At 38.3% G+C, this 25212-nt stretch overlaps 1 protein-coding gene across 1 annotated transcript; it reads right to left on the reverse strand.

Annotated features, from left to right (window-relative positions):
* Nucleotides 1-1231: 1231 nt before the first annotated feature.
* Nucleotides 1232-9988, reverse strand: zgc:110410 (uncharacterized protein LOC553618 homolog). Its single transcript, XM_061218912.1, has 10 exons — nt 9869-9988; nt 8806-9080; nt 7039-7117; nt 5388-5441; nt 4856-4946; nt 4472-4509; nt 3601-3688; nt 2953-3042; nt 2308-2355; nt 1232-1807 (listed from the first exon to the last, which is right to left on the reverse strand). Exons 2-10 carry the CDS (start codon nt 9044-9046, stop codon nt 1658-1660), a joined length of 879 nt encoding a protein of 292 aa, XP_061074896.1. The 5' UTR covers nt 9047-9080; nt 9869-9988; the 3' UTR covers nt 1232-1657.
* Between the last annotated feature and the right edge of the window lie 15224 nt (nt 9989-25212).

The raw sequence follows: 25212 nt of genomic DNA on the forward strand, positions 1-25212 counted from the left end.
TGACTGATAGAGCTGTCACAACAATATTGAGTTTAATTCTAATGTTCTGCAAACTCTTGACAAGTAGTGATAGATTCTGGGTAGCACAGATCAGATAATTGAGTCTAATAGATTACTGAGGTGTGAAGTCATCTTGGTTCAAGCTTTTGACTCTCATAATAAATCACTACTACCTCTTATCACCAACTCTTTAAGGTAATATTGGAACACCTACCACACAATGTTTTGTTACTTAGGAAATTTGCGCCCAAATTGTTTCCTGATCAACTGTCACGTTTCTGCAATGTCTTTGTAAACTCATAGCATCAACATGTTTTACTCCACTGGGGAAAGTAGTTTGAAAAACTGTAACTTCAAATTTGCCTTTAAATATTGTGATGATTTTGGTTTGGTCACAGAGTCATTAGAAATGGACAGCCTTGTACTGTAAGCATGAAAGGTTATATAAATAATTGCCATGTGATATGGCACCTTGTAATATCTAGATAGCAAGCACCGGAAAACAACTTGTATTGCATGCTACATAGGACTTGCAGCATTTGTTGTGCCACCTCATATTATGTGTGATTTGTGCTGAGAAATGTTCAACATCAGACTGCTGAAGAGAGAGGAAATTGGAGATAGAGATGGAGATGTGGTTGCATAAATGGGAGAAGCAGGGTATAAATGACAAGGGAAAAAATGTAAGGGAGATTAGAATTTCGGGCCTTTTGATGGTGTGGATTATAAATATGGCTGTACAGCTATGGGTGACACTCATGCTGAAGTTGTTGGTGTTTAGTATGGGGTTGTGGAATGAGTCTAATAGGTTTTCAGATGACAGTAATGTTCAGAGCAGATCGAATACTATTAGACATGGCATATAACAGAATGAAATGCAATTCACAGTACAAAGATGTGAATTAGTATTATTGATTTCCTTAAATAAAAACCAATAATTCATATTGAATAAATAGCACAGTAATATGTTATAATAAATGTAAAATAAAAATACATTTTAAATTAAATGTGTGAAACTGCTTTATGGTCTAGTAATGTCAAATTCCCAACCGTTAGCATTTTTAGATAAAATGAGTAAATACCATCGAAATACACTTATAATTAAGGTGGTAAAAACGGGAATTTTTATTTTCAAATTAAGAAAACATAATTAATTATAAATTACAATTTTAAGTTATGATTTGCACAATTGTTTAAAAAAATAATAATTCCATTCACATTCATTTATTTGACATCAAAAAGAAAGCTGAACTGATCCCAGATTCCAAAATTCTCTGAGTAAAAGTACTTTAAGATGTTTTTAGCACATTCATTTGGACATTAATTAGGCAAATGTACTGTTCCAAAACATAACATCTGCTATCACGGCAATTTCACCTCATTAAAATACAAGCAGAAATACCTGCATGAACACACACACACACTCACACACACACACACACACACACACACACACCAGCACTAGGTGTGAATGTAGAACACGTATCAGTAGTGCAGGAATCAGAGTTGGGTATAAAGTTAACACAGGTATCAGAGGTGCGTGAAAGGTTGTACAGGAATCAGAGCTGGGTGTACAGAGATCATTGCTGGATGGAAGGTAGTATATGAATCAGTGCTTTGTACAGTAAACAGATTTAGGTGTAAAAGTAGCCTAGTACTAGCGGCAGAGTCCGATAAGCTGTAGTAAAAAGAGGAAAAGAGTGACTATATCAAGGTACAGGTTTAGAGCAGCAAAGATGTACTCTTCTGGGCTGATGCTGTACTTATGTTTCCCACCAAGCATTAGCTGGGTATCCATCACCAAATACTGAGAAAGAAGGGGCGACAGGGAAGGAACATAGATATCACAGTCAATATATATATGTCATTCTAAAAGACATTTTCTAGACTCTATTTAGGGTATTTGTAGCAGACCTGCAAAATAACATTGAGATTGGTTTTTTGAAATGGGTGAGATATTGAGATTCAAATTTTACGGGTGAGATATTGAGATTCAAATTTTGCTATTTTGAATGGAAGTGCCAACCAATGCAAAAATATATTCTATAAATAAATGAATTAATGACATTTTATTTTGAGTATCATCTTATACAGCATTATTTTGTTTACTTAAGACTTTGTATGTGGTTTTGTCATTTAAATTATGTGCTCAATTAAAATTGAGAGACAATTGACAATTGACAATTGAACAATGACATAATTCTAGCAGGTAACATTGCTGAAATTTTAGAACAAATAAAGATACCATTTAACTTTTTTCCAACAATGAATGTCCCAATAGACATGAATCATAACAAATGTACTTACAATTGAAAAGACCAGAGTCCCCAATGATGCATATACAATGTATAGATACTGATGATGGAAGGAAAAAAAAAGAAAAAAAGAATCATTAAGTGGCATGTTTCTGAAGCCTCATAATTAATTCTTAATGGCCTAAAAATGTTGGAATACAAACAAAAAATCATCAAAAATAGGAACATCCGCCCCTAGTGGTTGAAGTTAACAGTACCCGAACTGAGGCTCTCGAACTTGTGCCTACAAAAATCTTTGTGTCTTTATGCTCAATTAATATTGTTAATGTTATATCTGAACCCTAACCCTAACCATAACCTCAATTTGCTACAATTAGTTTTGCCGTTTGCCCACTGATTATGTGTTAATACATCTGTTTTATATCTATTATATTTTTCCTTGCAGTTGCAGTATGTCATCGTGGGGTGGAGTTTATCAAGGATTCGGTATGCATGACTCAGCGCATGAAAAACTGGTGTGAGATCATGTTGCTTCTCCCACAATGCATGTTATATGATCTCCCACAATGCTGTGGATAAGAGTGTCTTCTAAATAATTACAAAACTGTATCAACTGTGCTTATGCTTTTGGGGTCAGCTGAGCGGTCGTACATACAGTATTGGTAAGCTAATTCTGAAACGTGTCTGCTTTACTCACCTGTGTCCGTAGAATTGCACAAAGCAGTCCAAATGATATGAGCGTCCAGCCAATTGCCCACATAGTCCCACTGGCTGCAGTGAAATCCCACTGAAGACAGAACCATTATGAGAAGGTCAAATTTTATGGACCAAGTAATATGTGCAGAAAGAGAACAGCTGCAGAAACAGAACACCTGCTCTTCTTTCTAAGATTTATATTAGATGTGAAGCACACCATGGACCGATCAACTAACTAACTAACTAACTAACAAACTAACTCACTCACTCACTCACTCATTCACTCACTCACTCACTCACTCACTCACTTACTCACTCACTCACATTTAGCAGGCTGAAGATTCTCCACAAGGGGACGCTATTAGCACTTAAGTAGCTGTATGGTGATTTGCATCAATAGCACTGTCCTCGTTTCAATTCCCAAGCAGGATGCTATTGTTTCAACCATGAACTAGGCAGTTATGCAGAGTGTCTCACTTATTTTATGTAAAAAAAAAAATCCATTCATCCATCAGAGTGTTTAATGAAACATATCACTTTAACTATCTTGCTCATACAGTAATGTATCCTTAACTGTGCTAGAATGAAAACCAAGTCCAAACTTGCCCTCCGATACACAATTTGTGACAGAATGAATGAAGAAGCTCACTTTTGTTTGCATAGCAAACACGCTCATTGCCAGAGAGACCAGAGCCGTGGCACCGACAGCCCAGAGTACAGCATCAGCCTCGTAGAACCTGAGAGCCAAACAGAGCACAACTCGTCATTTACCTACCACCTCAAATTCATTCATCAACTTCATACGCTCATTAACTGCTGTTTTTCAGCAATCATTATTTGATTGGTGGCCCTTGATGGAATTAATCTTCTTTTGTCTCCATCACCTCGTGAAATGTAAAAAAATTTAATTGTCATTGAGTGTTATGTTATTTTGTAAAACAATCATTTTGAACTGCGGTAGATGAATTTGGCCCTAGTTTCAGGTCTCTAGTTATTGGCAGTTTGTCGGTGTGGCCTGATTGGATCAATGACCACTGCCCACAATGGCCACTTGTTTGCCTCTTTAAAAAGATAAACCTTTGTCTGTTTTATACACTCAGTGAGCACTTTATTAGGTATTTATTATCATTATTTATTATTATTATTTTTCAGATTCATTGGTCTACTGCTGTAGCCTATCTACTTAGAGTTTTGATGTGTTGTGTGTTCAGAGATGCTCTTCTGCATACCACTGACCAGTCTGGCCCTTCTCCTCTGACCTATATAATTAACAATGTGTCACATTTCCTCCCCATTCTGACATGTGGTCTGAATAACAGCTGAATAACAGCTGAATCTTGACCAAATCTGCATGCTTTTATGCATTTAGCTGCTGTCACATGGCTGATTAAATATTTGCATTAGCAAGCTGGTGTACAGGTCTATGTAATAAATAGTGTATATTTACACACATACTGTATATCACCAACTTGTATATTCATCAACTACATCCACCACAGTACAAACATGATGGTACTCACACTGTTACTGAGCCCAGCATGAAGCCTTCCACAATGGTCTGTACAGACAAAGGATAAATGTGGTAGAAGAAAATGATAAACACACACACACACACACACACACATATGTTACAGCATTTAAAATATAACATTGGCAGCAAGTTAAGGCCAGGGGGCAGAATGGCTGCCACTACTCTGTACAGTAGGTGAAGCCAAAAACAAGTGGAGGCTGGAATGGAGAAGGGAATTGAAAACAGAAAAATAATGCATTTCACTCATAGCTGGATAAGATTAAACAGGGCTGGTGCTTACTGGTGCATCCCAACCCACTGAGAAGTGAAGAGAGGAAACTCCCAAAAGTAGTTTTGCACAATGTTTGTGTGAAGTAAAAACCTTGTTACTTACAAACAGTCCCAGGAAGATGAAATTTAGTGGCACCTTCCGACGTACACTGTCGCAGCACGCGAGCACTATGATCAGACCAAACACCAGTCCCCTGCTCAAAATGGACATACAACGTGTAAGAAAATAGATATTATATTGTCATGTACACTCAGTGAGCACTTTATTAGGTATTTATTAGACTTATTCTTTAGACGTATTAAATATTCTGCTGCTGTAGCCTATCCACTTCGAGGTTTGACACGTTGTGCATTCAGAGATGCTCTTCTGCATACCACTGTAATGCGTGGTTATTTGCGTTACTGTCACCTTCCTGTCAGCTTCAACCAGTCTGGCCCTTCTCCTCTGACCTCTCTCATTAGCAATACGTTTCTTCCCACAGAACTCCTGCTCAAAAACCAGGTCTACCTAATAAAGTTATCACTGAGTGTATATTGTTGAAATGTAACACAAAAACCATTAATTGGTGCCTAATTCAAATAATATGAAATTAGCAATGCAAAATAACAGAATGAAGATTTTCAGCATGACTTACATCATTGTAAATGTAAACCAACTATTGTGTTGAACCCATTCCTTGAGATCATAACTGAAATGGAAGAACAGATCAGATATTAAAAGCAGCTTCACAACGAATATCTTCTTTTAAAGATACTGTACTGTAAAATGGAACATAGGCCAGTTAATTCTAAATGAGAAATATGAAATATACATTGGAAATATAACACACCTATTCAAGATAGTTATGTGTCCCTTGACTATGGTCCTAGTGGTAGACACTTCATTTTAAATAAATTATTTCATTAGTATGTTTCATATCAGCAGAAATGCTCTACAGAAAACACATTTATTTCCCACTGGATTTACATCAGATTGATTCAGAAATTTTAAATACAGGCAAGTATTACTTTCATTCAAACCCAATCAACTAAAATGACTTTGAACAAAGATTAGAATGCCCAGCCAAGACAATGACTGAGGAATCCTAATATAATGTGAGTCATTGATTATCAAACCCTGTATGAATGCCAGAGTTGAGAAGGGATTATGGAAATTACACATGCAGTGGTTAGTCATCATAGATATTTGTAGGGAAGAGCTGTTGCCAAAAGGAAGGCATCAAGTGGGACTGAAATGAAGGGGGTCACATATCACTACAGAACCTCCCTCAGCAATGCAGAGGCCAGCCACTACAGAAACACACTACCCAGTAATTAAACACACCGCAATGGAAACATGCTAACCATTAACTCTGCTGATAATCAAGAGTTAAGCTCATTTAACCCTTGTGTAGTCTTAACATTCTGTATACTCCCCTTGTCCTAAGGGTAAAAAAATGATCTGCCTTCTCTAAACCCCTAAAAAGCTTAATTGAATTTCTATTTTTAAGATAAAAAAGATCATTTAGGGGGTTTTCTCTGCTGTTAATCACAGTGGCGGGTCATTTTTGACCCTTAAGAGAACACGAGGGTTAAGCAGTGTTTTGACACTTCCAGTTGGTTTTCAGCTGGTCGGCCAGCTGCTCACCAGCTCCCCAGCCTGTAGTCAGTTACAGTAGTTCACCAGTTTGGCCACCAGCTTACTCTACCAGATTGACCATCTTTGACCAGTCACAGATCAGCTATGACCAGCCAAGACCAGTGTAGAATCCCAGCTTGTCTTAGCTGGAATTTTTATCAGGGTAAAGAAACCCACCACTAGAGAAATACACTACCCAGTAAAGCAACCAACTAGAATATAAACTGTCAACACCAGAAACTCACTCATACCTTCGCCACTACAGAAATGCACTCACCAGAAACACATCTGTCAAACAGAAGCACGCTTACCAGACCAATACTGGAAATCACTCACCAGTAGGCCTACAGAAACCCATTCACCAGAGCAGTGCAGCCTGTAGCGTAGTGGTTAAGGTAAATGACTGGGACCCGCGAGGTCGGCGGTTTGATCCCCGGTGTAGCCACAATAAGATCCGCACAGCCGTTGGGCCCTTGAGCAAGGCCCTTAACCCTGCATTGCTCCAGGGGAGGATTGTCTCCTGCTTAGTCTAATCAACTGTACGTTGCTCTGGATAAGAGCGTCTGCCAAATGCCAATCATGTCATGTCAGTGTAGGCATCTATTGTATTTACTACTTTGGAGATATGCTTGTAAAGAAACATGCTGTGCATTTTTGTCCACACTCACCAGAACAGAAATACACAGATGAGTCCAACAGTGATCAGCAGCTGGACCATCAATGTCAAGTAGACTTTTCTCACAAAGCCTAAAAGACATGAACAACTCCTTCAAAACTTTTGCTCAATGTACTAACTTCTATTCAGTACATTATTTATATTGTTATTTGATCTTAAAGGCTGTAAGACACCTTTTAAGACACCATAAGCATCCCCGAGAACATGGGTCCAGTTTCAGAAAAAGTAACGAAGAGAGTTTCTGCTAAACAGAAAACTTAATCCATCACATTGACAGACATAGGTTTATAAATATTCAACATTTTCATCAAATATTCATCATCAATTTTTAATTATTTTTATGACTGTTTAAGATGGTAATTTAGCATTTCAAAGCTACCCATATCATTAGCACAATATGAAACTATACATAACCCACTTATTCATGAACTTTTCTTGCGACTTCTAAAAAAATGATTAATACAAAGGCACTCACTGACTGCAGGTTGGACCATGTAACAGCTAAGATAAACGTCATTATTTATTGGGTTATTGCTTCAATTGTGTTACACAGTCAGCGGCTCAAAGGTGAGTGTGCGTCAGAGAAGTGTATATACTCAAACTGCAGTGTTCCTGGTGTAGGTAAAAAAAAAATTAAAAAAAACTTTTCCGTAGCACATTCCTGTGGATTGTTTGATATAGCAGATCAATTTTAAATGATTTTGGGCAGATCTAGGACCTCCTTCTAAAGCTGAATGGATGGACTGAGAGTATAATCCCTGGTAGGTCTTTGGGGTGTCAGGACAAATAGTGTCCAGATATTGCTACTATTACCTCACCATTTCTCATCAGAGATGAACAGCAACAGTGCACTGAGCTCTTATCATTTGTCTCAATTCATTTCTCCACTCTTATAATGGTTTCAATGTAATATTATTTCAATACTGTCATTATCCTATTATCATATCATAACATATTGATTGGATGTCTAAAGATTTAATATTCAATATTAATATATTGTTGAATATGCCCAAACTGCAGAATGACTGCACATGTAGACCATCATTCTTATAATTGTATGAGATTGAACTAAAATGTAGTTTATCAAGCTATGAGATAATATATGCACATCATTCAATAACCAGAAGGTAATGAAAGGGCATCCAACACTTAGTTTTTATACATGGAAACACCTCAAACAAACAACTATGTATTTAAAGCAGACCCAGTCATTGTGTTGTGCCTGTCTCATTTCACATTTGGTTTGAGTCCAAGGACACACTGTTGCTAGGGAACCTGACTTCACCCTCTACTAGCTAGTACCGAGGATCAAACTGGCCTGGAGTTCCTTTTTTCAGTAAAAATACAATCTCTTTACTGCCTTTTTGAAATATCTCCATTTTCATACTGTTGTCTGTTCTCACAGGTTTGAGGCAGACATGATTTATTGATCAGGATTGATAAGTGAAGGATTCATGATAATAAACTGCTATTGTTTTCTATACACAGTAGATTAGTAGTAAAAGGTGGTTTGCTCTTTATTGAGCACTAATTTAAAATGCTAAACTCCAATGTTCTGTAAATAACTTCAATGAATTGGTATGCCACATAAATAAACATATTCATAAACTACCATAACAATTCTTGTTCATCTGAGTCTTCTTCAACTCCTTCTTCTCATTATTATTATCATTATTATTATTATTATTATTATTATTATTATTATTATTATGTTTTTTCTGATGGGTTTGATGAATTTAATCAGCCCCAGGTCACTCACCTCTCCTGATAGTTGCATCTGAGAAAAGGTAGGTCTCCTGGTCCTCAAAGCCCTGGGAGTACTCAGGTGGAGCACAAGAGTGACCGTTCTCAGGGTCCCCCATGCTGTTGTAGTCAGCAGCAGGACTCACTACGGCTATGTTCCCTTGGCCAACATGGAAGCCCGGTGGGGGGGCAGGATTCTGGGGATAGTACCCTGGGCTGTAGGGAGGTGGATTCTGCTCATTCTTCGGATAGTCCATCTCCAAGTCTTGCAGATGTTTGCTATAGCTTTTCCTTTGAAGGAGGAGGAATATTTCCCAAAGATTATTATCCTTTAAACCACTGTTTCTCAACTCCAGTCCTCGGTACTTGCCAGAAGGTTTTTGTTGTATCACGGAACTCACACACCTGATTGAACTAATCAAGAGAATTTTAGGTGGTTTGATTGGTTCAGTCATTCAGTCAGGTGTGTCAGTTCCTGGTTACAACACTAACCTTCCGGAAAGTTGGCCCGAGGACTGGAGTTGAAAAACAGTGGTTGTAAACCTTTCCTACTGGAAAATTCTGGGTACATTATTTACGGCGTCAACCTAAAATACCAAATAATATTCTACACTTCTCACTGCAGAGAGCAACTAAACTGAATCTATTCTAAACAGATCATTTTCATATATTTGAATGCCAAACTACGATGAAGGCTTCGACGCAGAGCACACCATGCCAGTATAAATTGCCGTCATTATTTTACCATTGTTATTCATTTCCGTGCCTTTCACACAGGTCTCCCATTATCCCCTGCTTGCGCGTCAGGTTGCATGCAGGTCAAAGTCTTCCTTTTATCGTTTTTTTTACCTCAGAAACAAAGCTTAGTCTATAGTCAAAGAGAAAACTTACCTCCATTAAAATGAATATACAACCATGAAGCATTTTGCTTATCAGGCCTTTCACAAGTCAAACATATACGCATTAAAAGTTCTGACTTCCTGTCACACAGAGACAGTACAACACGGCAACAACCATTTGTAATTGTCCCACAATTAAAATCAATCTATAGCTGTCAGTATTAACTGGAAATAACTTACCTTTTTTGTTGGCGGTTTAGAGCAGAATAACTTTTCTCTTGATTAAACTTTGTTTAAAATGTTCGGTTAAATACAGTGGATAGTGGACAGTGAACAGTTTTGTAGCTTCTATGAGATACTGTTTAAGCCTACTGGTCATGTGACCCAGAATTACTGTAGGGAGTACTTTCTGTTAAACATTAATTAGCAGTGTTATTCAAACATGAGTCTTGCAGGTTAATTTCAACAGGGCAGACGTGTTCTAACAAGATCTGACCACATTAATAAAAAACATTTTAGGGGGATGTTGATATGTGGAGCAGTTTATAAAGCACTAACAATATACTGCACAATACATTTATATCTGCAAATGCACAATAATGATCTAGAAGTGCATCCATATTTTTTACAACATATAATAAGCTGGCTCATTTGTTCCATTTATTTCTGAGGACAGAAATAAAGAATACAAGTACAAGTCCTTTTTTTGGTCTTTTAATAGTTGAGTTATGAACCATCCTATCTCTCATCTTAATTACATTAATTAAGGTTCCAACTGACTTAACAGTCATAAACTATAAGAACAGTCTGGTACACTGTATTCCACGAGCAGAATCTGAGACTGTCTCAACGTGTTTTATAGTGCCACTATCACCTCTTTCTCTCAGATGAAATAAAAAAATACATGAATATAAAACAGCACAATAATTGCCATTCAAGCTGTGTCAGTTAGATAAATAGATACAAAAGAAAATTAGCTCTACTTGTTCTGTCTCCGATACATAAAATAAAACAAGTTGCAATAGGCCCATGGTATATTAACTGTGGCTATTCAATTTGGCCATTGTCAATGGACATATTCCTCTTTCATTAATTAGCTTTGCAGTGTACATACTTAATCAAATAATAACTCTCCCTTTCATTGCTATGGAACTGGTAACAAAACAAATGTAGAGTTCTATTCTTTGTCACAAATTTGGAGTCTCTACACCTTTAAATTGCATTTGGCTCCTTTATGATCAGTCAGAATTGACCATGTGCCTGATGACAGACACGTTCGAAATAGAGTTAATGCATGCAAAGTAGCTGAGCTGGTGTTCAATAGGATCAATCAGCATTGTACGCATTAGGTACTTCATCACCAAATGGGTAACTAACTAGCGACTCTCTTTCCTGCGGTGCATCCATTGAAACATAATGAAATATCTCTTGCGCAGTTTATCTTGACATGGGTTACATCTAAAACCACTCTCTCCACTATTCCCTTTCACATAATATACACTTCTGGCCACCGTAATTTATTGGTCCTTAAAAAAAAGCGAAATATATATGAAAAAATATTTCATAGACCTTATAGAGCACATTGAAAGTAGATTTGCACACTTTGAAAATCAATCAACCAATTCCACTTTTCTTCATATACTCCTAACACCCACACCCTGAAAGAGCTGAATAGGGTTCTTTTATCAGGGAGATGATAAGCCAAATGATTTTTATGTGTGCTTGATCATGCAGTAAAATGGGTGGGGTGGGGAAGTAGTGCTGTTTTTTACTTAGTGATAGGATGAAACAACAGAAAATTAATAAGAACATAACAAACCAAAGCAAACAAAAAGTAACACAGTAGCACAACATTTTTTTCAAAATGACATAGAAAGCTATGTTAAGAGTAACATGCAAAGAATGGGATCATTGAAATTCCTTTTGTACCTGCCCCTTCCCCCAAAACCTAAAACAGTCTTCACTCATTAAATCATTTTATTATTTCAATCGATGTACATTGTACTTTCTAGTGCACATACCATATTACATGATAAGTACATGTGTATGCCCACAGTCAGTCCAAATCCAGTACCAGGAGACCAGGGTTCCGAGGAGGAAGGGTAAGCTACACTCCCCAGAAAGACACAGTCACAAGCAGCCCCCAGGCAAGGCTGACAGCACAGCCAGCACATGCCCAATGTCATGCCAAGGTCAAGGCCAGGACAAGATCAAACGAAGACGCCGCCAGTCAGGTTACCAGGTGCTGTTCATGCCGTCACAACAACAAGTGCCGTCATTGTCACCAAAGTGGGTGGCGCAGTTTAGAACCTGGCTGGAGCTCTGATTTGTAGAGCACATATGGCGGTAGAGACAGGACAGGACATGAAGAATGCCCCTGGTGTCTCGTAAACAGAGTGCAGTCCCAGGCATTTCCCTCAAATATACAGCAGTTCCACACATCTCTCCCTGTGTGTCCTCTGTCAACGCACTGCCTGTTCCAGAACTCTGTGACAGCCATTCAGCACCCCAGCACACAACACAGGGAAGAATGTGAGCTGAAGTCATTGTGAAATCCATTATAGGCACTGTACTATTCCACTATATATTTACAAGTCCATATTTTTAAAGATGTACTGCATTTGATACGAAGCTCCTTAAAATGCCCACTGCAAATTGCTGAAGCATGATTGCATTCAAGTAAATTAAATTCCAATTAAATTAAATGAATTGAAATGTAGTCACTTGTTATTAGACTTCCACAGTCTGAATAATATAATGGAATGATACAAGCACAAACAGAACTAAAGTGTGACAAACTGCAATAAAGGGCATTCTAGGGTTAAAGAATGTAAAACGTCCACACAATAAATGATAGGATATCAGGCCAGAATGCAATCTATTACAGCCAACAAGCCGTTGTTACTATAGCTACTGCTAGATTTTCAATGCATGCAAGATCCCGAGGAAATTTTTAATTGATTTTTTCCGAAATGTAACTGCCAAGTTTCCTTTGCAATAAACCCATCGCCATTTTATCCGGCTAAGACTGTAGGTGGCAGTACAACATTGCAAATCCCGTTGTGATTTACGTTAAAATATATAGGGTATAATACTGTACATCCCTGAGAAAGGGACCTAGACGGGTGAAATTAGTTTTCAGGCAACGTTTTAGCACAGCACTAAGGTAGATGTGCAGTATGGTTCTATGTGATGTTAATCTGATTTACTTAAGACGCGAACAGATGTAAAACACTTTAAAAATGACAGCTACTTGTGTCACATGCAGATGATAACCTACAGTATATCGACGTGAAATATGTTGCAAAGTCAACAGACCAAGACAAAGCAACGCTGTTGCATGTCATGCATGCAATGGCAACCGCCACCATTGATCCGCACCAATTGGAGAAACAACGACATAAAGAAATACATCAGGGAAATTCACAAACGGAATACAAACTCTGACAAAGGACTGATTCTTTATGTGCTGTGTCATCAAAGGGGGGAAAGTTCATAATGTGACGCGATGGCTTTCCGAATACTAGAAAGTGTTGGGACACTGAGCGTGCACCCGGATACATCTGCACTTCAGTAGAACCGTTCCTTATGTAATCCCCCATCAAAGGGAAGCAGATTTATATTCAGCATTTTGAGGTGCGTATTCTCACGGCCTAGATTCAGAACTTTTAACCCGCAGAAGAAATTAAGCTGGAGACTGCTGCAGACACTTCAAAGGATTTGCGCTTAGCACTGTACGCTTCCTGAAGTAGGCCCTACTGTGACCAAATGATTCGAAATCGGAAATATTACTTGCCAAAACACAACATTTTGTCATAATCTAATGTCTGACAGGACTTTTCGATGACAAAATCCTTGAAAGCCGAACGCTGAAAGCACTTTACTCAGCTGAGACCTTGAATAAACTTAATGCAGTCAAAAGTTGAACCTGCATTGTTTACATACTATCCATATTTTTTTCCGGTTCACTTAGACCTATTTTGATTTTCATTCCATCCCTTATTTTTCCCCTGAAGTCAGCATTTCCTCCTGCGAAGCATGCATTCATCTGGATGTAAAGTAAGCTCTTGCCTTCAGAATGTCTAACTCAGCTGAAGCATTATAAGCGTGAAGCTTGCGTATTATCCTATAACTTGGTCTGTATGTCAGATTTTAATTCGTTTCACCTTCCGATTACTTCCTCCTTGCTAATACACCAGTTTTTTTTTTTTTTTTTTTTTTCTCTCTGTGGTTGTGATATTAATTAGTTTACGCAGGAGAGTTTTAAACACTGAATTGTGTTTGAGCAATTTGGGATGAAGATTTATCAGACCAGCATTATTTTTATACCTTTGTAAACTATTTCGAGCCTCAAATCATGTAAACATGTTCCCCATTAACATGGCTAAGTGTAAAGTTGATTTTGAATGAAAGTGCAACCTCATGGCAAATTCACATTGCACTTGAAAGGAATTCATTCACAAGATACTGGTCCTTTAACCTCAATTTATTCATGAGGTAACACCTTTTGGCAATTAAGACATTCCCTTTTTAGCCTTAATTAACTGCTCACTTTTTTGAGGCTTAAGAACATAATATATTTTTCTACTGGTATTGTGTTTTTCCCAGAAATTATTTAGGCCACTAGAATCTTCTCATGTAATACTGCTGCCCTCACTTACATTATTACGTTATTGGCATTTGGCAGACGCTCTTATCCAGAGCGACGTACAGTTGATTAGGAGACAATCCCCCCCTGGAGCAATGCAGGGTTAAGGGCCTTGCTCAAGGGCCCAACGGCTGTGCGGATCTTATTGTGGCTACACCGGGATAAGAACCACCAACTTTGCGTGTCCCTGTCATTTACCCTAACCACTACGCTACAGGCCGCCCCTACACTTGTCTGCAGTGGTTGATTTCTTCCATTCTGGTAGGCTACATATTTAACTTTGCCAGCTAGTTCAGTTTTGTGAGGCAAAGCATCCTACAGACTGCAAAGGTAACTTAAATAAATAATAGCTGTTATGGTGAATACTTAGGTTCCATGCATCCACATCTTTTTCACAGAATACTTAGTATCTGTCCTCAATACACTCCTGTGTTGCTACATGTCCAATATCGTATGAGCTGCTTTTCAGAAGGTCCAGAAGTCTGTGAATTATTTGCTGATGTGTTGTTTTAATACTTTTTTGCATTTTTACTCATAATATGTAAATGATGCTCTTGCCACTTTGTGCGGGCTAGCTTAGTTGGAAATGCCTAAGCATTGCAATTCTCTTAATGTAGAAAAGACCTAATGCGCTTTCTTCTTTTCCAAAAAAAGAAGAGACCCACAAGAAGTGGGTTTTATTTCTGGAGGACCATAGGCCCTGCAATATTGCAATAACCCCGACAGTTAACATTTGTACTGCCCATGTTCACACGGAGGACTGCACTAACTACCTACAAAAGAAATGTGGCTGCGCTGAAAGACGCGCTGGTGCATGGTGCAGTGGCTCCTCACCTCCCTCCCTGCTAGCGACAGACACGTGATGGGTCCATAAGTTGGCCCACCATGAGCTAGCAACAATTCAATAGCTTTCAGCCTTAGATATGGGGAATCAAAGCCTTTCTTTTTTTGGTGCAATGTCCAGATTTTGAGACTGCTGTCAAGTCTAATGTTAATATACAGTAGCAGTAGCAATATAGATCATACAACTATATGATGGTGAAACCTATCCTTTGTTTCTTTCTTTTGTTTGCCTGGTAGTCTAATGTTAGTGCAGGAAATCATAGTTGTTCTATCTATCATCTATAGAGCTGCCTGACCCTCTACCTGGGCACAAAATGGCAAAGACGGAGGCTGGATGCTAGACAGACATCACAGTGACACCCCAATCTGTAGGCGCTCCGTTGTTAAAAAAACCCCATACGTGTAAGGCCGTATAATACCGATGTTTGCACTGTGTGCCATTTTTCTGATGGTCCCCCAGCGAAAAGGATTAGTTTACTTATGACATGTCACATGGATATGAATATTAATGAGTGTAGGAGGACACACTCACACCCTGTCGTCCATACTGAACACATCATGACAATCATAGTGTTTCCTACAATTTAATGGGACATGCAGCTGTGTTCAAGAAAATAGCTGTACAACATCAGTAACCTGATGAACCACTGTTATTAGTAGTAGTAGTGATATTTCTGCATGGCAAATAATTTACTTGTAGATGTAGTAGTGCAATAGAAAAACAACAGACTCAACTGTCATGACATGCACACTTCTTGTTCTGAGTAATTGACTCATTCATTGAAAGGGGTGTTTTCAAAATAATAGCAGTGTGGAGTTAGAGAATTAGAGAATTCATTCATTCTATGAAAAAACAGGAACCATTAATTGTCCTTTCTTAAGGAAGAAGGGAAGCAAATTTTTTACACATTGTTATAAAATATATTTCCTTCTGAATTGCTAAGTAAAATGGCCCGTTCCAAACATCGTTTGGAGGAACAATGTCATTTCATTAAAAAGTTGATTGGAGAGGGGAAAACGTATAAAGAAGGGCAGCAAATTATAGGATGCTCAGCTAAAGTTCACAAATGCTTTAAAATGACAACAAAAACCCGAAACACATGGAAGAAAACGAGCAACTACTGTTAAAATGGATCGAAGAATAGTCAGAATGGCAATGATTCAGCCATTCATTACATTACATTACATTATTGGCATTTGGCAGACACTCTTATCCAGAGCAATGTACAGTCCTCCCCTGGAGCAATGCAGGGTTCAGGGCCTTGCCCAAGGGCCCAACAGCTGTGCGGATCTTATTGTGGCTATATCAGGATTAGAACCACCGACCTTGGGTGTCCCAATCTTTTACCTTAACCACTACACTACAGGCCACTCCGCTTTGAGAGATCAAAGATGATCTACCATTACCTGTAAGTGCTGCTACAGTCAGAAGATGTTTGATTGAAGCTAAGCTATGAGCACGAAGCCCCCGTAAAGCACCATTGTTAAAAAAAGGGCATGTGCAGAATCCGTTAAAATTTGCGAAGGAACAAATTTGCGATTGGTCCAAAGACAAATGGCGTAACATTCTGTGGACCGATGAGATTAAAATAGTTATTTTCGCATCTAGTGGTCGTCAACAGCACATCAGACGACCCCCAGGTACTGAATTCAAGCCACAGTATACTGTGAAGCATGGTGGTGCAAAAATCATGATATGGGGATGTTTTTCATACTACGGTGTTGGGTTCGTATACCAGGGATCATGGATCAGTTTGAATACATCAAAATACTTGAAGAGATTATGTTGCCATATGCTGAAGAGGAAATGCCCCTGAAATGGGTGTTTCAACAAGAGAACCACCCCAAAAAGTAAGCGAGCAACATCTTGGTTCCAGACAAAAAGGATTGAGGTAATGGAGTGGCTAGCTCAATCCCCCGACCTCAACCCCATTGAAAACTCATGGGGTGACATTAAAAATGCAGATTCTGAAGCAAATCCCAAATACATGTTTCTAAGTTGGTTGACTCGATGCAACACAGATGCGCAGCAGTTATCAAAAACAATGGTTATGCAAGTAAATATTAGTTCAGTCATTTAAAGTGAAGTTAAATCGTAAAAGATTTCTTCAGTTTATACAGTAAGTGTTTGAGTAAATGTGGACACTGCCATTTTTTTGAACAGATTGATATTCCTTTTCTTTGCTTCCTGTAAAAGAATAACGCAGACGTGATCAAATTTGTAAATGCTTTGATTTGGAATTGAATGTGTAATGTTTCCACTACAGTTGATGTATGGAACTAAAAGCTATTGAGAAATATTTGCGCTTTATTCACTTTTTTTTACGCACTGCTATTTATTTGAACACAACTGTATAATTTGGTTTAAAACTTGAAAGAAATACGAAGGAGAAAATCAGTCGTCACTTCTGGGGAAGATCCACAATTTGAATCCAGTTTCCTGGACCTGTAATACCACGCAGTATTTGCCCAACACAGTGGTGATGGGACAAAGTAGATATCTACTGGGATGCTCATGAATCCATTCAATGGATCATTACTTGTTGAAAGCCAATACAATTAAGCCACCACCATTCATATATTCAAAGCTTTCTTTTTGTTTATGATCCTGGTTATGTATGAAGTCAGCTATGGAATTGCAGCTTTTTGGAAGGCTGTTAGGGTTTTTACACCGAGCTGAATACAATATAGTATAAGGCCAGTATGTTAGCATAAGATGGAGGATCTCGCTGTTTATGGAGTGCAGTTTGAAATGTTCATGCTTTATCACTTCATGCATATTTTATAAACATCCAATTTTATAGAGAAGACACACTGAGCTGAGTATTATCATTTTTTCAAATGTACTGTGTATTCATATCCACGACATGTAATATACATCTGCACAGAAACAGTGTTAAGCTACTTCAAATAATACTAAACAGAAAACTATTCTTCTTCTTCTCCCACAATCTCAGACCTCCTGTCTTGTGTTTCCTTTTTTCCCTCTTCAGCCAGCTTTATTGCAATATAATGGAACTTGAGTCAATCTTTTCGAGGAATGATACACCCAAGTTGTTGTAATTTTCCTCCTGTTTCATGCCTTTAATATACAAGTCGTTTTCACCTGTCCTCTCCTTCTTTCTCATTCTCTCTCACACCCCACTTGTTCATTGCATTGGTGTTTTGTTTGTGCTTCTGTCTGAACTGAGTTGTGAAACTGTCCCCATGATGCCTTGCTGTTCCTTATCAATAATGGATGATGTCATGGTTCGAGTCATTTCTGAAACTGTATGTAACTGCAAGCTTCTCCCATGTAGCAGTCCCAGAGCTTGTTTGATCCTAAATTTTCATCTCTCGTCTGAAGCCCGAGAAGCATCAGTATTCTTCAGCCGTCCTGCTCTCAGAAATATATGCGCCTGCCTGTCTGTATCGCCCGTTGTCTTGTCTGCGCAGGGAATAAATGGGCACACGCCCTTCTCCCTGTTTTTCTTTTTAATTGCTAGAGTAATTCTAAAAAATGCCAAAAGACTGAATTATTCAATGGCCCATCAGACTTGTAATTAATAGATCAGAGCATTGCTGTCAGTCAGCGATATTAAAGGGCTGTTTCTCCCTGCGTGGTGGATGAAGTGTGTTATGACGAACGGTGATGGCTGGAGCAGCTCCAGGTTTGGACCGCGGGCCGAACGGGGACACGGGTGAGGTTTTGCGGGCCTTGCGATGAAACGGTGCGGTCAGGGACAAAGAGCGGCCTCGCTCGGCGGAGGCAGAGTCAATCGCGTTTCCACGCCGCTGTGTGGTATTGCTCAGCGAAGTCTGTGCCAGATCTCGACTCGCAGGTCGACTGGGTTCATTTCTGCATCGCTGCCCCCCACACACAGCCAAATGTGATCCATTCACCTCAGAAAACCTCTCTCACAGGGGCTGAATCCTGCTGTAACTGAGCCGTTGACATAGTGTTACGATATTAGTAAGTATTTGCCCCCTTCCTGATTTCCGATTTCCCCCTATTGTTTCACATTTGTCACATTGAATGGTTTCAGATATTTCAACAAAAGGCTGTATTAGACAAATGAAACCATTTTTTAAATTAATCAAATTACTTATTAATATATTTCATTTATTTAATGAAGAAAGTTTTCAAATACCCAAATCATCCATATGAAAAAGGTAATTGCCCCCTGAAACGTAATAACTGGTTGCACTGCTTTAGCTGTAATAATTGTAACCAAATACACACTCATTGAGCACTAATACTGAGTAGGGCTCCCTCTACTCTCAGGGGATGCACATGGTCAGCACAATGCTCAAATAGGCTGTGGCATTCAAGTGATAATTGATGGGTATTAACAGGCCCTAACGTGTGCCAAGATTCCCCACACATTACACAACCGCCACCAGCTGTTGACACAAGGGAGGTTGGTAAATGGGATTCATGGGAGAGAAGCGAACCACTGCATGAAAAAGACATGTATATGTGGAATATTAGCCCACTCCTCTTCGCCAAACTGTTGCAATTCAGACAAATTAAACTGCTTTTAAGCATGAACCTCTTGTTACAGGTCCTGCCACAGCATTGCTTTTGGGTTTGGGTGAGCCACTCCAAAGCCATTTCAAAGACTGTGGGACTCCACCAAACCACAGTTAGAGCCATTATCTCCAAATGGAGAAGACTTGGGACAGCGGTGAATCTTCCCAGGAGTGGCAAAAGATCCCTGAAGAACATCCAAAGAACTATAGCACTCTCTAGCCGCAGCTGAGGTCAGTATTCATGACCCCACAATAAGAGAGACTGGGCAAAAATGGGATTCATGGGAGAGGAGCAAACCACTGCAGGAACCATTAAAACAAATTGCAATTCTTCATGCATCTATCATCCATATTAAACTATAAAACATCTTATAAGAATCCTAAAGAATATACAACATGATTTAACCTACTTTAATCAAGCATATTCATTAACATTCATATCAGCATTTTATTTAAATGTATTTGTAAAGGGCCATGCATACTTAAACCAACATTTCAGAATCCATACATTTGTTACATCAATAGACTAATTCTTATAAGGCCATTTTAATACAGAGTAAATATTAGGGGACACATTTATGTAAAGTACTCGTTTGTAAAGTACTTGTTTTAATTAATCACTTAATCCTTTCAGGACACAGAAAAGCACATGTACATGGTGTGAAAAAGAAAGGATTTATAGAGCTGCTGTTTTAATATTTTCATTATAACATCACACTGACGCTAATTAATATCAATGCTTCCTTATATCCACCACTCATTAGAGCTCCCAACAAACTTAATTTTCAGCAATGACTTACCTTTGCCTTTCTCTCCATTTAACATCAGTGCACTGACCAATGCACTGTTGGTGATCAAACTTAAATAGAAGGACCATTCAGATTAATCTTCATTAAGCTGCCAATGTTTGACAGTAATTATGTATCCCTCTTGTCTATTACAACATTGCTCATCGCATTAAATCCTATTTCACAATCAGCTGTGTTACCAGGGAAGGGATGTATACTAAGGTGTTCAAAGGTGGATTGAGCCATTCTTCTGTGAACCACATACAGCTTATTAGCTCACTTGCTAACTAGCAACAGTGTGCTTACAAACACAAATCAAAGAAAGTACAGTGCATCTCAAAACCTGTTTAAAAGTTCTTAATATAGCTTGTGTAAACTGCACTATAACTTACTTAGCTAGCTAAGTTCTTTATTTATTTAAACTTGTTTATCAAACTGTTAGTTATCGCTTAGCAACCTTGCTTACATTCTTAAAAGCCCCCTGGTACTGTCTATTTGAAATAATTTGTCTTTCAGTAAATTACAAAAAACTTCCAAATGTGTCCTTAAATAGTAAGGTTTGGGTTTAATGTACCTTTTCTTCATAAGTGATTTCTGGATTGGGAACTTGATAGCATTCATTGCTGGGGGCAATATACTCTTGTGATGAACTTTCGGCCCAGTTTCGGCTAAATTATGAATTATCATTAAGGTGGTTGCTATAATAGAGTTGTCCTGGAGACTGAAATGTATTTATTATTTTTATAAATAAGCATGCCCTCCTTTTGTATTTTCCCCTTTATTCAGACAGCGGGAAAGCAGAAAGAGTTACAGAGAGAGATTGGGTCACAGCACAGGAAGTGAACCCCAGGCACACAGGTGGATTCCCGCGTGGGTTTAAGGCCAGCTGCCCTATGGACCGCACCACAGTCTTGCCCTAAGACTTCCATTCATCTTCAGCTTTCAGTTCTCCTGCCACTATATCCCTTTCTAATTAGTGTAGCGACATTTTCCCCATAAGCTTACTGTTGGCCTTAGCCTCATTAATGATGCTCAGAAGGAAATCGGGTTTAACTTACTTTTTTTGTGATCATTTAGTTTTATATTACTTTGAGAAAAAAAACATTTACTCTATTGGGCTCTCCCACATGTGCTGTAACTTTGTAACTTGTAAACAAACGTGTAAACAAATCAATCAATATTCTTGACCAGATTGGAAGGATTTTTTTCAAGCAGTGTGTCTCTTGGCACATTTGCACTTGGCACAATGGCACATTTAACCACTGAGCTAGCTGGATAACTGCACACCGGAAACCCGGAACAACTCATTTTACTCCATGTCCATGTTCCAGATTGGGAGGAATTCCAGGTTTTACTCAATGCAGTTATCCGGATAACTCAGTAATCCTGCTTTGTGCAACAGACCCCAGAACAGGGGATCTATTTAGCATGTGTTAATTGTTTATGTTGTTGTTATTGCAGGAAATTTGTACCAATTATTATTTCACTCTTCAGTTTCTTCCAGATTGCTCTTTGGAATGTGGTAAATAGTTGCATGATTGCCCCTCTGGGTATTCTGTAATTTGAATTGCTTCTTAGTGACTTTTCTTGAAACTAAAGTTAGATAATAGTTAGATACTGCAAATCTGTGCCAAGTTCCTACATATTTTAATTTGGCCAGGGTTAGAAAATAAGTCCAGTTGTGCTTGTGTGGATTTTGTTATCCTGGTTAGCCAAAATAATTTGGATGAATTCAAATAAATTATTTCTTTCATTTCATTTCTGTGTATTTGAACAGACCTGTTTTAATATGGCATCAGCCAACAGCAATTAGTTGTTGCATATTGTTTAAAACTATTGCTTCTGTGAACAAAGATTGTTTTCAAATCCTGGCCTATGCAATCAAATAACACTGCAATGCTACTTACATCTGGGTGCAGTTACTGCTATAGGATGTCACCAGAACATTGACACAAGTTTTTATTTTCTTCCTGAAACACAAGTATCTTCATTGATTCCATAAAGTAAATGTACATACTGATATTCAGACAAAATATCCATTGGAAATGGCAACTTGACTAAGGGAAGCTAAGATATCAGTACCTTCCCTTCCTTAAAATCCACTTTGATGCTAGTAATTAAGTGTAGTAATTAAAATAATTAATTGCAACTTGCCATTAACGGGTTTGGTAATATGTGTATATTGATTTCACTATCTTACATTTTATGCATTTAACTGCTAGACAAGTAATGAGTTTTACAGCCAAACAAAACAAACATCGTATCACATTTCTTAATTTTAAGTGGTGAATCTCTGTCCTCATTTTGCAGATGATCAAAAAAATCATCCATTCTGTGACAAGTTTTACCCAGATTGCATAATGCTTCGTTTTTTCAAAGCTGTGAGATGTTTTTATGTTCATCACAATGCATTGTGGGAACAGTGTCATGTTTAAGTAGCCTCCTTCAAAGCCTGTTAGATGGCTCCTGGCCAGAATAAAGCCATCTGAGGTTCCCATTGGATTTCCTTCAGACAGTCACAGACAGATTTTCACATAACCCGAGAAGAAATGTTTACGAATAAAAGTCTTTACTTTTCATTTGTTTTATTGAAAAGAATGTACTTTAGGCCTACTTATGCACAAGTTATTGTGTAAATGTAACAGTATGGGTCTAATGTAAGCAAATTGTCTGTTCCCATTACATCCATCCCCAGCTAGTGTTACAACTCACCCTGGTAGTGAAGTAGGTTGTAACAGTGGCACTCCTTGTATTTGAGATTAACTCACACTGTCTGTGATATTGTAGATGATGTCTAAATGACAAGTGTTTGTAGCAGATAAATGTGTGTAACTGATATCAAAGTTTAAGAGCTCTAGCATTAGCACTCATTAAGTTATATTTGTCGGAGCAAAATGCATTACAATTGTCCCTGGTCTCCCCCTCTGTCATATATGTAGTTTTTTAGATTATTGCACTTGAGAGAGGGATGATATGCTTTGATATAGTTGTATTGTTCAGGGTCCATACATTGCATTGCATTGTTAGAAGTTGGCTTGTTCAGTTTGACCTGAATGGCCTATGCCTGTTTTTCTCTCTGCCCTCCATAAACATGAAAGGGGATTAATTTGGCAATTAAAAGATACCCCGAGGCCCTCATAGATAAACAAATAAGTTGGGTATCCTGCTTATTGCCATGACCTGAAGGTTTTATCACCACTCTGAAGAAGCAGCAGTACACAGTCTATTCAAAAAAAGGAGGGCCTACAGCCATTTGTCTTTAAAGTAGAAAAACATCAGGCAAAAAATACGAAACAATAGAAATAGAAGAAATTGGTAAACAAATACATACACAATAATCTGTGGCATTCAATTGGAAATATCAATTGAAAGCCTTAAATCCCATGTACCTTGTGGAGGTTTTCCATATTGGAATTAATATATTCTAGACTACACCAGATAAAAGCATATGACATTTAGCAGTCTTCTTTTGCTCGTTCCCTTGGGCTATCTTTCACCGGTTAAAAAGGGGTAATTAACAGTAGAAGCAGCTGGATTCAGCACTGCCACAACCTAGATGGTGACAAAAATCTACTTGCCTGCCAGCATACACAAACACCCACACACGCACACCTACGCGACATACAAATATACGAGAAATTATTCAACCAAAATTTAAAATATGTCTGCGTATAAGCAGCACTAACGTTATTCTTTTTTCCTTATTCTTTATTATGAAGAAAACACTGAGCTGAATTTAAATGATATTTTTTTCCAGATGCTTTGACAAAACATCCATACTGTTTGTACTGTATACCAAATGCAAAAATGAAAACTAGCTAGCAAATGCAAAAATTATTTACATGGAGAACACAGTTTACCCATAATTATCCATAACTCTGCATAAACAAAACGGCTGCAGCTTGTGTTTTTGGCTTCCAGCCAAAGTTCAGCATTCATCTTGAAGAGAAGAGAAGGAATGGAATAATGTATTTGTGTCAGGCCAAATGGTCCTGAGAGTGAAATATAGTATTTCAGTCAATTTCTCCTTTAAATTCTGGCGCACTTGTCAGATATAGATGTTGTATGGCTCTAGCAAACAAAAGACAAATGCTCCTACTCTTAATTGATCTACATTATGCTGAAACTATGTTTATATATGACAATGATGATGATGAATTGTATATTTATATTAGCGATATATATTAGACTTCATAATCTTTATAATCAAAGCATTTTACTGAACGGTGAAACTCACCTCAACCCCACCTCACCTCAAAAGCCAGTGTCCACCTGGCTGATGCATAGCGACCATTTGGCACCAGAACTCTTAGCACACATAAGTTGATGTGGAGAGGCAGGGAATTATTCAGCAAATTACACTGGGGGAGGTTTAGATGGCCAGGTTAAGAAAACAAGTTTGGGAATTTTGCCAGGAAACACAGTGTGAGTTAGTTCCTTGTTCATCTCATCCGATAGACAGTGTCTGCTACAGCACAGTTTCCCTGTCACTCCAGTGGAGCAGCACTTCCTGCTCCAAGCCCAGATCTGCTTAGCTTCTGCCATTATCCAGAAGCTATGTACACTGTTGTATGTGTGCATGCCTTATAAAAGCAATATGAAAACTGCAACCCACCAGAAGGGGTTGACTTATTTCTTCCCTCTTCCTTAGTATCTCTGTTTGATATCTACAGCTGTGCCTTGTATGTTGGCATGCACCTTTTTTTCTACAACGACATTGGCTCAGGCGCTAAGAGGAGTTGCCTGATGAGCTGGTTGGTGCCTTGCATGGCAGCCAATCTCTGTTGGAGTGT

This window comes from Conger conger, chromosome 1 (assembly GCF_963514075.1).
Source record: "Conger conger chromosome 1, fConCon1.1, whole genome shotgun sequence".
Classification (NCBI taxonomy): Eukaryota; Metazoa; Chordata; class Actinopteri; order Anguilliformes; family Congridae; genus Conger; species Conger conger.